This window comes from Equus przewalskii, chromosome 31 (assembly GCF_037783145.1).
Source record: "Equus przewalskii isolate Varuska chromosome 31, EquPr2, whole genome shotgun sequence".
Taxonomy (NCBI): domain Eukaryota; kingdom Metazoa; phylum Chordata; class Mammalia; order Perissodactyla; family Equidae; genus Equus; species Equus przewalskii.
The window spans coordinates 29995383-30008525 of NC_091861.1; the positions used below are offsets into that span (position 1 = coordinate 29995383).

Sequence of the window (13143 nt, forward strand, 5' to 3'; positions counted from 1 at the left end):
GCTCGCTCCCACTATCTCTACGGACACATGCTCTCCGCCTTCCGGGACTAGCGGGCCGGCCGCCTCCTGCTCCGGCCCTTCCTCCTGCGGCTCCCAGCTCGTCTGACTTTCCGCTTGCCCTGGATCTCAGAATATAGTCGCCTCCCATATCCCCCGCTCAGAGTCCCTCGTGTGTCCTCTGTCTGTCCGTCATGGATGTCTGGGTCTCCTGGTGGTGTGCAGGCACCCAGGTGGTCCCTGCTTGGGATTCTGCGGGAGGAAGAGGACAGCAGCCCAAGGGGGCTGTGACGCACTCTCCCTCCTCCGGACCTAGCTGGTCCTCCACCCGACACTGGCCCACGGGCTGGGGATGACGGCCCTTCCGAGAAAGGCACTGCAGACTCCGCCTGGCTTGGGTTGTTCGGCCTTCTGGTCCCTGTCCACCTACGGGCTGTGCCAGATGGTCTGACGCCTGGTTTTGGTGTCCCAGCGTTGTTCCTCCACAGCTCATCTCCACACCTACAGGCTTGCTTCCAGGCCCACCTTGGGGGCTGGGTGGGCTGCAGAAGGCCCCTGCTCCCTCAGAGCGCTGCGGCTGGGGCAGAGATTCCAGGCCCCAGCTTAAGCTGAATCCAAACATGAGTTTGGGAAGAATCTGAGCTTTGGGCCAAGTGTGCGGTGGGAAGCTCTCAGCTGTCCTGCCCAGTGAGAAGTGCAGACAGGCCGGCTGGAGGGGGCGTCAGTGGTCTGTGGTGGCCTTAAGTCCAAAGGGCAGTGGGAATGCCTCCTGCCCCAGCCGTGGGGTGGAGCTGCTGCCAGGCTGGGGCCGGGGGATTGTGAGGATCTTGGTTCGGGGGCACTGCTGACTGTGTTCCTGCCACCCCTTCCCCTGCTATCCCCTTCTGCTCCACTTCTTTAGTGGCCCCAGCCCCATAAGAATATACCTGATGGCTGGATGGAGTGTGCGTTGACCTTAGATTCAGGTTTGGGAAGAAGGCAGTCTGAGGCTTCCTTTCCCTCATCTCCTGGAAGAAAATAAAGCTCCCTGTGTGTGAATCATGTCCAGCTCCAGAAAACCCAGTGTTGGTGACAGCTGTCTCTCCTGCTCGTCCTGTCACCCACCCCATGTCCAGGCTCCCCCGGTGTGCGGAGACTTCCTCCTCCAGAAACCCCAGGCCCCGTGGCTTCCCGCTTCAGCTGCTTCCCCAGCAGTGTGGTCGCAGCCTGGGCTGAGGGACGCAGGTCCTGTTTGGCAGGAGGGACATTCCCAAGAACCCCTCTTCCTCACCCCCTTCCTCCCCCTGCTGAGGTGCCTAGGCATGTTTGGGACCCCAGTTCGGGGTGCGTTGATGGAACCCAGGGCTCTGTCCAAGTGAGAGGAGAGGAGCAGGGTCTGGAGCACGTTTCTTGGAGGGGGGCCAGTGCCGTGCCATCCTTCAGGCAGCTGAGCAGCTGGTTTGCAACCAAGTAGACTGGGGTTCTGAGTGGGGGTGAGGCTAGCAGGTGGGAGGATGGGTCAGAGCCTCCTGTCCAGAGGAGCGCTGGGGCCTGGGCAGGGCTGGGGCTTGGAGCCTTCTGCTCGTTTGCAGTAGAGGAGAGGTCCACTGGTGGGGGCGCTGAGTAGGCCCCCCTGGGTGTGGGCGAGGCAGCCACCTGCCCTTGCTCTCCCTCGTTGGTCTCTGCCCCCCAGTCAGGCCGCTGCAAGTGGGGCCGCAGCGGTTCTTTAGCAGCAGGTGAGCTGGACGGAGAAAGAGCCCTGTCCCTGGGTATGGATGTTAAGAGTCTGGAGCAACCCCAGATTCTTAAGATTGGTGGAGTTGGGGACCACAGGCCATCTAACTCCTTCAAGGGACTCGATGGGCTAGCTCAGTGGGAGAGTCAGCCCCGCCTGTCCTCTGCAACTTCACCTTGTCACGGTTGGTCATGTCCTAAGGCAGGGACCTGGGTTCGTTCAGGACATCTTGGGATGTGATGGAGAAGAGAAACCTGTGCACGTCGGGATGGAAGGCTGTTTGGTGTAGCTCTGACCTCACAGTCAGTATATTTTTTATTTGGAGAGTCACCAGTGAGCCAAGCCCCCGTCATCAGCTTCCTGTACCTTGTCAGGCCCCTTCTCAGTCCTGTACTGGCTCAGCGCATCAGAAATGGATGTGCAGGTGGGTGTGGGTGTGGGTGTACCAATAAACAACCTGGTTTTAAGACAGCATACAAACGGCTCTGGTCTTTTCTTAACTCTGAGCTCACCTGACATGTCCAGCTTCTTCCACACCTGAAGCACTGCTGTGCTCTGGGAAGTAAACATCAGAGTTAAAAACTTGTCGCCAGTAACCTTGTTCCTTACATAACCAGGACTGGAAGGTTACTGTTTGGGTTGCTTGTGCCAAGAGAGTGGAGGGTGGGGGAGGCGGAGGAGCCTGGGGGCTGGGCTGGACTTGTCTCCTCTGCGTCCTGCTCCTGGCCATGCTCTACTTTCCCTGCAGCCTTCCTGCTGCCCCTGGAGTTCCCCTCCAAATGCCCCATCACGTCACCCCTGTTCACACTTCCGGCAGCTCCCCCACCTCTAGGTCGAGTCCAGCTCCTCGGGGTGGCGTGAGAAGCCGTTGGGGCCTTGCTCCAGTGCCCTCTGCCCGCCAGTCTCCAGTCTGCCTAGCTTGGAGGCCTTGGGTGCACCCGGCCCCATCACAGAAGGCAGACGGGCGCTTCTGTCCTTGCCTTTGCGGCTGCGAACCATCAAGACCCACGTCACGCTTGCCTGGGAGCTGCCAGCCGCCCTTCCCAGCAGAATTAGAAAACCACAGCCCTTTGCTCCCGTGGCGCTCTGCGTGTGGTGACACGGTGCTGTGTGGTCATCGTGCCTTGCTCTGTTTTCCACACGGGGCTATGAGGAGGCTCCTTGAGGTCACTCTCGTTGATCTCTATATCCCTAGACGACACACTCGAATGGATACACGAGCTGACCTTATCTCAGAGGGTTTTTGTGAGGATTATTATTAAATAAAGCTAAAGTCACTGGAACTACCGTGTGCCAGATGCACTTCTAAGCGTGCCCAGTGTGCAAGCTCGTTTAACCCTCAGGACCCACGATGCATTATTGTTGCCATTTTGCAGAACAGGAAATTGTCAGGCTGATGCTGCACAGCTGGTAAGAGACATGTGGGTCTCACGCCCGGGTCTTCCTGGCTGCACCTTGTCGTTGACTGCACTGTGTCCGCTAAAGCTTCTGACCTGGCCAGGAGCGCCTACGAAATGCCACTTTTCTTTTAAGTGAGCTCAAGCCCTGCCCTCGGCTGAGCCTCCCCCAGCTCCATGTCCCAAACCCCTGCGTCTGTACCACTCATGTGGTCCTTGGGGTCTTCGTGGGGCCGTGTTTCTTCCCACCAGGATGGTGAACTCCTTTAGGGCAGCATAATACACCGCACGTCCTGTGTTCCTTCCAAGGCTGACAGCGTCCCGCACACTGACGGTACAGGATGGCCTCACCCACGACCATGATGACAGGAGAGGAGCAAGACAAAGCCACCTGTGGCCCAGGGAGGCCACACAGGCCAGGGAAGGTGCTGCCCCAGTGCCTACAGGCCTCTGGGGGTCCCCTCCCGCCCTCTCCATGATCAAAGATAGAATCGACCAGCCTTGGTGACCAGCGGGCTGCAGGAGTGAGACCTGAAGGAATCCAGGAAGATGGTTTCCCAGTGTCACTGTCCACTGGGATGGGGAATGCAGAAGGAGCAGGCTTATGTGGAAATGAGTTTGGTTTTGGACATGCTGAGCTTGAGGTGAGACCTCACCATCGTGTTTCTGTTGGCATCTGCAGAAAAGAAAGAAAAATCTAGGTTTCTCTCCTAGAAGACTTCCTGTACCTCCCCTGGGGATGTTCCCAGCAGAGGGAGAGGCGGAGTCTGGATCCAGTGGGTGCCTGCGGCTGAGGGCTGAGCCCAGCTGGAACCGCTGTGGGGTGGAGACCTGGGGTTCCTGCTGGGCCTGGGCTGTGCCCCCTTAGCCTGGACCCTCCCCAGCCCAGAGCCTTCCATCTTCCTGAGCTCTTGCTCACCTCCAGGCGTCTCTGCCTCAGCCTGGAGCCTAGAAGCCAGGGGTACAGACCAGCCCAGGGGATGTGACATGTTGGGGTGGCTTTTTTTCCACGAGACAGACACCTGAGCCGTGGGGCTCTTCTCACCCTTCATGTCCCCCTCCACCTCCCTCTCCAGGTGGTCCAACCCTGTACGCCTGCAGCGCTGAGAAAGGTTTTCAAGTCTGCCAAATAGATTGCTTCGAGAAGTCAGATGCCTAAGAATGTGTGTTGGAGTGCAGCAAATAGTACTTCGAGCATTCTGCAGTTCACAGCGCTTTCTGAGCACTCCAAGAAGTTGCTGTTCGCACACTGACAATTGGGATGGCAATTTCAAGTAATTCTGGTCTTTTCCTAGTGGTTCCCCAAAGCCCATTATTAGGCAACCTTTGATTAACCCGATTTGATTTATTGCAGGTGCTTCCACCGGAGACCTAATTTAAGCTAATTTCCCTAAAGAACTACCACTTATTATTCCTTAACCGGAGTCCTATCTGTAACTCAGTTGGGAAGGCCCAGCATTTGTTAATTTAAGAAAGGTCCTGTGCTTTGAAGACACACTTGTTCTCTGGCTTGCAGAGTGCTCCCTTCACACCTGGGAAATCCCGGCGGTGGTTCCTCCCTGCGGGAGGCTTCAGGACTTAAATCTGTGAAAAAGAAAGTAGACAATGGCTATGCCTGGCGATGGCCGGGAACTGGGGGCCCTAATGTCCACCGCTGAGGACTGTTCATTCACGCCAGGTTATGAATATGAACCTCTTTCCAGCTGACGTCATAACTGAAGAGGAATAAACTTAACACATATATCAGCACCCCAGAGCCAGCAGCTCCTTACAGAGATGGGTGTCTCCTCTTTTTGGTCCCCCCAAGCCTGACTAAGAGGCGGGGTGACTGAGGGCGCAGGATTGTCTCCGCCCTGGGTGGTTGGGAGGTGCTGGGAACTGGGAGACAAACCCGAGGGAAGGAGAGGCCCCTTGCACATGCAGTTCAGTATTTTCGGTCGGTGACGAGGGGGTGGATCGGAGAGCTGGGAGTTGTGGAGATGACATAGCATTCCACCCTTCCTGGAAGGTGAGGCTGCAGACCCAGTGACACAGACTCAAGAAGGAAGTCATCCCACAGACGGGAACAGATGGGGCCAGTCCGTGATTCCCAGGAGGCCCAGCCCTGACTGGCTGCTTGGGATGAGCCTGGGAGACACCCTTGCCCAGTTCTGGGAGTCTGCTTTTCCTTAGGCAGAGTGTCTGGAGGAACTCTGGGGGCAGGGTGTTGATGCCCCTCGTCAGGAGCACGTCAGGAGGGCAGCAGTGGGGAGACTGCCCCGCTGAGCCCAGAGCAAGAGCAGATGGGCCCCAGAGCATGCCCAGTAGAACTGGGCGAGGTTTGTTGTCCAGGGATCTGAATTATTGACTGGGGGCTGGAATGTACCCCAGACTTCTGTAATGATTCTGAAACTTTTAATTTGCAATAAATCAGACAAACTTAGCCCAAAGCAGTTGGAATAATAAAGTTCCTAGTGGAGTTCATGGTCTGTTCAAATTCCAGCTCCTGATACCTCCCCAGTGAATCCTTATGTAATCTCCATCCAAAATCTTTGTTCTCCATTCTCCACCCACCTTCTCCCTGCAGGAAGCCAGTCTTTGGAAGACAGCATCCCGTACAAAGAGAACCTGGCTCCTCTTCCTTTGCTCCTTCCTCCCTCCTTCACCCTCCAAGTTGTAGGAGGGGCCAGAATCCCCGCAGCCTGGAGGAATGAAGGGTGTGCCGAGGGGATGGCCTGTGAGGAGGTGGCTGAGTCCGACCCCAGTCCCCTGATTCAGTCACCTCCCACTTCCCTACAACACTCCTGGTAATGGCACGAAATCCAGCTCTGCGCCCCTGCCCGCTGGCTGTGGGCTGAGCGCCAGGCACACGAGCATGCTCGGTCAATGGGAGGGAAGAGACAGAGGGCCAGGACTGTGACCCACATCTGTGGTTGGATGCTCAGTGGGACTTCCTGCACGTCCCACAGGATTTCTGTGGAATCCGGTTTCACCCTGCCTGTGGACTAGGGCCAGCTTCCTTCGTCGCACGAGAAGAGCAGGGGCCTAGCGCTAGTGACCAGCGACAAGGTGGCGCCTCCCCCTCTGAGCCCCACCTCTCCGTCCCCGGAGCCTCCGCCCTGGCGTGTCTGGAGCCCTCCCTCCACATCATCAGCCGTGCTCCTCCAGCACCCAGCCTTTATTCATTTTGTAAAAAAGGAAATCCAAATAAGTTAGCAAAAAAAAAAAAAAAAAATACAAAACAATGGCAAAACCACACGATGCTTAGTTAACAAAAGGAATCACCCCAAGACCCCTGCCCCCACCCCGCCTGTCCCTGGCAACTTAAGCACAGGGGACCTTGGTCAGATGGCAGCTTTACAAACAACACACAAAACAAAACAAAACAAAACATAAAACCACTGGAAGTTTCCGGATATTCACCGCAAAAGTTTGGCCCCCCAGGGACTTGGGAACAGAAGGCGTTCCTCCCCTTCTGCTCCCCCCGTCAGGGTGGGCCCAGCCCACAACTGGGTCAGGGAGGAGACAGGACAGGAGATGTGCACAGCTGGTCCAGGAGGGACACCGTCTTCCTCTCACAAACCATTTCCCTTGAGGGGGTGGAATTGGAGGCTGTATCCTGAGCAGAGGGAAGCTCCTGAGTCTGCCCCCGGGGGCACACACAAGGGGGCACCCTGGTCCCCACTTTGTCTCCCTGGAAACGGGATGCCCCCTGCTCTAAGGAGTCAGCTAAATAAGAGCATCCATTCCCTCTTGGGGTGGTGGGTTAACTCGCGTGGATGAGGAGGGGGCTGGTCTGGCCTTTGGCAGCCCCAGGGCTGGTGTCCTGGCATCAGGACAGCCTGGCTTAGGAGACCCCTGCTGCAGAAGTGGTGGCACTGTGGCCAGCTTCGGGGGCTCTCATGGACACCTGGCCTGGCAGACGATCTCAGTTGGGCATGGTTTCATCCGGGAAGGCCACAGACACATCCTGCACGGTGATGCTGTCCACAATGGAGGTGAGCGAGTGCAGGTTGTGGGCATCTGTAGGGTCAGCCGTGAGCAGATGATCTGTGAGGAGAAGGTGGGAGGACGTTATGTGGGGGTCTCAAGACCCAGCACAGAGGATGAGCCCTTTGGCGGGGGGGCGCAGGGTTTCCAGGATGGTTGGGTGAGCAAAACTCCCCAGCCCATGCCCTTCCCAGTAGCATTCCTGTGTGCATGTGCATGTCTCCCCTGAACTCCCCTGGTGGCGTTAGGGTTTGGAAGCAGCCATTCCAGCTGGAGGTGGAGCCAGGATGGTGTATCCTGGTTGCCTGGAACTGCCCTTTGCTGGCCCGGGCTTGCAGCACTGACTCAGCAATTCCCAGGGACCCCTGGGGCAGGGACATTCTCCTCTCTGTGGAGAAGGTCAGCTGCCAGGCCCTAGCTGGGGAGCTGCAGAAGGCCTGGCCTCTCCTTAGCTGCTCAGGGCTTTGGGGAGGTATGGGGCCTCCCAACCCACCCTGCGAGCCCCAGGTTCAGCAGGTCCCTACAGAGGCCAGGGAAAAGGACTGGGGCAAGGAATAAGGTAAGAGCCACGACTGGGCCCAGAGGCAGGCTGAGGGACGGGAGCCGGGCCCGCCTCACTTACCCCCTGGGCTGGGGCCGAACTCCAGTGCGCTGCCCCACTCCGGGCTGCAGGAGGCGCTGTGGGCGCTGCAGTCACTGGGCACCTGCAAGACAGGGCGAAGGCCCAAGGTCAGGGCACGGCGCTCTTGGTGGTCTCTGTCCAGTCCCAGTGGGCAGAAGCACCTGTGGTGGGGTTGGCGGGTGGGCCACCGGCTACAGCCTGCCAGCCCGGCCACCCCCGGCCCCCCAATCTTCACAATCATCTCCTTTCATGCCCCTGCCTGACCACTCTGCCGGCCTCCGTCCTGGCAGTGGTTCTGCCCTCATAAGACACTATCATAAAGGGGTCTCCAGTTCTCCTGACCCTGGATGGGGTGAGGGAGGCAGAGGGACCAGCCCCACCAGGGCCACTGCTGTGCAGGCCTGCTGGGGTCCACAAGAGAGGCTGAGGGGTCTTCTCTCTGCTCTGCCACACCCAGGAGGGCTTTGGTGGGGGGGAGGGGGGCGTGTGGCAAAGCCGTCTTCTCTTTTGGGCCCCAGGCCCAGGCCCTGCAATTCCTCAGCCCCACCAGGGCTGACTCTGGACTTGCTCCTTGGGTCCCTCCTTCAATCCTCTGCCACCCACCTCCACATCTGCTTTTGTCTCGTCTGGAAAGGGCACAGGGACCCAGGAGGTCAGCGGGACAGCCAGCTCTGACAAAGGGGCCTACGGCCTCCTGAATTCCTGCCTGGCACCCGCCCCGGCCGGCCATCTGACCGAGCCCCACCATGGGGTCCCAAGGCCGCCCAGGGGCCTCCCTGTGCCCCCGGCCCGGGGCAGGTGGGTGGGCTGGCCACTTACCCCTGGCTGGGGCCCGCCCCCGCCCCGGTAGCGGAGGTCGCGCTCCTCCTGGTTGAGGGAGCTGAGCAGCGCCTGCAGGCGCTCGATGTACTGGATGGCGCTGCGCAGGATCTCCACCTTGGGCAGCCGCTGGTTGGGGTTCAGCAGGGTGCTCCTCTTCAGGGCCTCGAAGGCCTCGTTCACCTTCTTGAGCCGGCGCTTCTCCCTCAGCGTGGCCGCGCGCCGCCGGTCCACAGATACCGACTTCCTCTTACACACCTTGCACGCCCACGGCAGGCACTGGCCCGGGCAGTGCTCCGGGGTCCCCAGCCCCTTGTCTTCCAGGGGCCCTTGGGCCTCGGGGCTCAGGGCGAGCTCAGTCCGCTCGTAGCCCGGCGGCTCGAAGCCCTGGAGGTGGACGGGCAGGTAGTTTTCCCCGTCATAGAAGTGGGGCTCCTGGTAGAAGTAGGGCGACGTCTCATACAGCTCCATGGGGTCGGAGAAGACGTGTTCCTGCCACCAGCCCCCGAGCTCCTGCAGCCCCTCACGCCAACTGCTGGGTGCCATTTAAACCCTCCCGGCTGGCATGGAACCAGAGATAAATATAGCCAACGCCACGGAAACCTGAGCCCCTCTAAGCTGCTGCGCATCAAGAAGTTCACAGTGGATGAGGACTGGTGCCCCTTCCCTCTCCCCGCCCCACCCACCCAGCCAGGCTGCCCCGGCCGGCAGGCTCCTGTGCGCGGGCAGGGAGGCCGTCGGCTGTAATTCGATTAGTTTTCATTTCTCCACAGCCCCCGGGGGGCAGGGGAGGTGGGGGAGGACGTGCATTACTCCTCTCATCTGCTCCTTTCAATTACTCCTGGCTGGGCGGCCTGCCTGCTGCTCTCTCCTTGCTGGTCCAGAGGAAGCGGGGTGCGGGGCGGGAGGGACCAGGGAAGGGGTGGGTTGAGGCTGGAAGGGCCTTAAGGAGTCAGTTTATCCATCACGCTGCTTCCTGACTGTATCAGGTGGATGAGACTGAAAGACGCTGCTTTCCGTGCGGGGCCTGTGGGAGCCCAACGCGCAGGGGAAGGAAAGGGAACCTCACTGGGCAACGGGTCTCAACTTCTGGTCCCCAGAGCAGCTCTGACATCACCTCTCTGAGGTCTCATGTGACCTGGCATAAACTGAGGCAAGAGGAGTTTTTTGGTCTTGTTCTTTTTTGGCAGAGTCAGTGGCACTTTTCTCTTTAATGCAGCTGGTCAGGGTCCGAGCGGCCGACACGGCCCCTTCCCCGCAGGGTCAAGGTCTATCAAGCCCCAGCTGCTCCCTCTCTCACTCCGATCATTTATCTGTCCCCCTGTGTCACCTCCATGACTCTGTTTCCTGCCCCATTTGGACACCGGGACTTTCCTGACTCCTCACTGCGGGTGGGGTGGGAAGGAGAGAAAGCAGAGCCCGTCAAACACGCAGTTCACGTCTCCCCGGTCCTCACCCACCTGGCTCGGTTGTCCTACGTCTTCCCGTCTGAGCCGTCAGCTTCACGCTATCCTGCGGGGCTCAGATGTCGGGGGGGGGGGGGCGGGGGGGTGACTACTTAATCTCCCGGCTTCTCCATCCAGAGTCATCTCTCAGCAGGGGCTTGGGGTGCGAGCAGACGGAAGCACCCAGTGCCTCGGGCAGGCCTCAGAGACAGACCAGCAGCGAGCAGGGCTCGGGCTCCGGGCTGAAGGACTGCAGCCCTGCCCTGGAGGACCTCACCATCCAGTAGACCCCGAAGGTCACCTAGATCTACCCAAGCCCCCGCGCCCGAATCCTCTTCCCAGGAGGCCGTTGTCCAGCTTCTGCCGACCTCACAAGGCAGCCCGTCCCACCAATGTGCAGCTCTGGCCACAGGGACGCCTTCTGGGTTTTTTTTACCCAATAATTTACCTTACTAACCACCAAAGAGTGCCTCCCATGAGCTCCATACTCCAGTCACAGTAAATTCCCTGCTTTTTTTATTTTTAATTTTTAAAACAATTTTTTAAATTTTATTTTTACTTTTATTAATTGAGTTCATTATGGTTTGCATCACTGGGAAGCCTCTGGGTTTGCAATCTGCTCCATCTTTTTTCCTGTGGTCCCAGTTTTTTCTCGAGGACCCTGTGGACTCATAGGACAGGTGGGACTGATGTTATAAGCTCCAGCCAGTGGCAAGGACGCTGAGAGGAAGAGGAGCAGGGCTGGGGATCTGGGAAGACTTCCCGGGGGAGGTGAGATCTGAACGGAGCTTGAAGGACTGCTTTCCTTCCTCTCTTGTCCACGGTGAAGAGGCAGGAGATGCTGGTGTCCTTTTGGGGTAGGAGACAGGGACGATGAGGGACATAGCTGGACAATAAAAACCTGAGTGTGTGAAGGGGAGCAGTGAGGTCTTAAAGTGATTCTTGGCCTCACCCGTGTGATAGAAGTGGCGGCTCGGGGGCTGTGGGTTCTGAACCCCAACCAGCTGGACTGAAGAAGAATCTCTATTCCAACACACCCCCACTGGGAAAAAAACACTTTGCCTCAGTTTACACTGTAGTCCTATGAGCCCTGAGATTAGGAGTGATGTTGAAGTCACGGTGGAAACCCAGAAATTGCATCGTTTTGTCCTTTGGGTCCAATCTGTTTTACGAGGTCCACGTCCTCTAAAACTGGAAGCTGGAGAACTGGGCTTGTTCTGTGCTGATTTTCAGGGTCTTCCTGTCTGTCGGCCAGCACGGACGCTGATGGGAATGTTAAATTACATACAGTGCGCGAGAGAGTTGTTGAAATTCAACAGTAAACACGGGGGCCGAGATCAAATGCAAATGAGCAGGTCCATCAGACGAGTGTTTCAGGAGATTATAGAAAGTCAAGACCACCGTGGCTGGGGTCTGTGGAGGAGGAAGGTGTGGGGCGGGGGCTTGGAGAACAAGCAGGATTCGGGGGAGAGGGGCAGGGGCCTCGGGGGACAGGTTTTCGTGGTGCTCAGGTTCAGGTAAGTGGGTGATGGAACAAGCCTGCAAAGATGGGGGCGCCCACCTGGGCATGGAGGCAGGCAGACCACACGTAAGAGCTGACAAGAGTCCAGGAATGAGGTGCTGAGGGTCCCAACAACCCACTCAGAGGCCAGAGGATGGACCTGGCCGTGAGAGGACGCAGGTTTCACCTGGCAGAGGGACGGTGCGTGCATGGTGTGAGCGTGTGATACGGAAATGGCGGTTCTACTAATGAAGGGGCACCCGGCACGTGGAAACACCCAGTAAATATGAATCCCTTCCCTTGCTTCGTGTCCTCTTCACTCCTGGCTTCTCCTCAGGCCATTTCCCTCACTGTCCTCATAGCCTCCCGGGGACCAGGACAGCAGGAATAGGGGAACCCGGCCACACCCCCGCCCCGTGTGTATAATTTATTCAGTCGCTGTTTCAATCCAGACACACGTGTTGCGCACCTTGTGCTGGGTGCCAGGTCACTGACGTGAACGAGATGTCATCTCCGGATGAGTGAGGAAGATGTGCCTGGTCACCCAGCCGGATGGGAGGTGTTAGGGGATGTGCGAGCAGGCCAGAGAACATGCTACGATTATGCAGAGAAGGGACTCATTCCTTCTCTCCTTCTCCTGCTGAGCTGTCTCCTGAGAGCCAGCTCTGTGTCAAGCCCTGGCCGCTGGACCTGGGCCGGCCATGAGTGGGCTCAGCCCTGCCCTCGGGTTGGGTGGGTTTGGCCCTGCTTCCTTGTGATGTTTGCCTCTGACTGGACCTGAGACCTGGGCTGGGAGGTTAGGGTGACCTTGTGTGTCTGGGTTTCAATGACTCCCTGTCTGTATCCGTGCTCGAGCACGTCTGTCTGAGTAAGTGGACTGGGGACTGTGTCAGGGCCCAGCGTTGGGGCGCAGACCCTCTCAGGACCAGGAAGATGGGGTGGCCCAGGTGTCTCTGACCTGTCGAATCCCCGAAGGGGGGACTGTCCCTCTACACACCGTGTTGTGTTCCCCTCTCAGAGCCGAGCTGTGGGGCGGCCGTGTCTGGAGGCTGGCCTCCTTCCCCGCACACTCCGCCCCACGCAGGCTGCCCTGATGGACGGCAACACATTGGTGCCAGCACAGAACAGCCTTTGTGCTCCACCACCAGCGGCGACCCGTCAGCTCTCAGCTGACAGCAGGGCGTCCTGCCCTAATCCCCACCCCTGCCGGCTGGGCACAGGGGGCCCCTGACCGATGGCCTCCTCCTCCCGCTCCCTCCAGAGGAAACCCTTGCCCCCGGAGCTGGGGCTCCAGGCCAGGCTGCTGGCCTCCCACCCCGCTGTCTCCACCTGATTCTATTTGCATGCCGGGCTGCTCTCATTTGCATGGTGGTGGCTGTATTTCAAATGCTCAGAAATCCCCATCACCTGCTCCTGGCCCCTTCCTTCCCCCTCTGCTCCACACCCAGTCCAAGCTCTATGACTCCCAGCATCTTCCAGTTCTAGCTGACCTGAAGGTGGGCTGACCTGGGCTGCCAGGTTGCTGGGCTAACGTCAAAGCAAGTTTCCCATTCTGGAGTCTCCTGTGCCTGGGAACTGACTAGCAGGAAAGAGGAGCGTCCAGGAGGGTGGGAGCCTCCGGCTTCTCCAGATGGGCCCCACCTTTCGTTTTCCTAGGCTGGGTCTCTGGGGGTTATGGA

At 58.5% G+C, this 13143-nt stretch overlaps 2 protein-coding genes and 1 long non-coding RNA gene across 14 annotated transcripts in view; 2 read left to right on the plus strand and 1 right to left on the minus strand.

Annotated features, from left to right (window-relative positions):
- The window catches only part of PPFIA4 (PTPRF interacting protein alpha 4), a 46532-nt gene extending 44347 nt beyond the window's left edge, over positions 1–2185 (plus strand). For all 12 annotated transcript variants that reach the window (XR_011535290.1, XR_011535292.1, XM_070602252.1 and 9 more), the window contains one exon: positions 2–2185. Coding sequence is in view for 5 of the 12 variants with exons in the window: in XM_070602252.1 (XP_070458353.1) it covers positions 2–51 (50 nt within the window). In the remaining 7 variants the exon portion in view is untranslated. The remainder of the gene's footprint in view (position 1) is intronic.
- MYOG (myogenin) lies at positions 2185–9409 on the minus strand. Its single transcript, XM_008526498.2, has 3 exons — positions 8519–9409; positions 7700–7781; positions 2185–7137 (listed from the first exon to the last, which is right to left on the minus strand). The coding sequence occupies exons 1-3, from the start codon at positions 9062–9064 to the stop codon at positions 7016–7018; spliced, it is 750 nt and encodes a 249-aa protein (XP_008524720.1). The 5' UTR covers positions 9065–9409; the 3' UTR covers positions 2185–7015.
- LOC139080633 (uncharacterized) overlaps positions 7341–13143 on the plus strand; it is a 36387-nt gene continuing 30584 nt past the window's right edge. Inside the window, exon 1 of the long non-coding RNA XR_011535298.1 lies at positions 7341–7636. This is a non-coding gene — a long non-coding RNA (uncharacterized lncRNA). The remainder of the gene's footprint in view (positions 7637–13143) is intronic.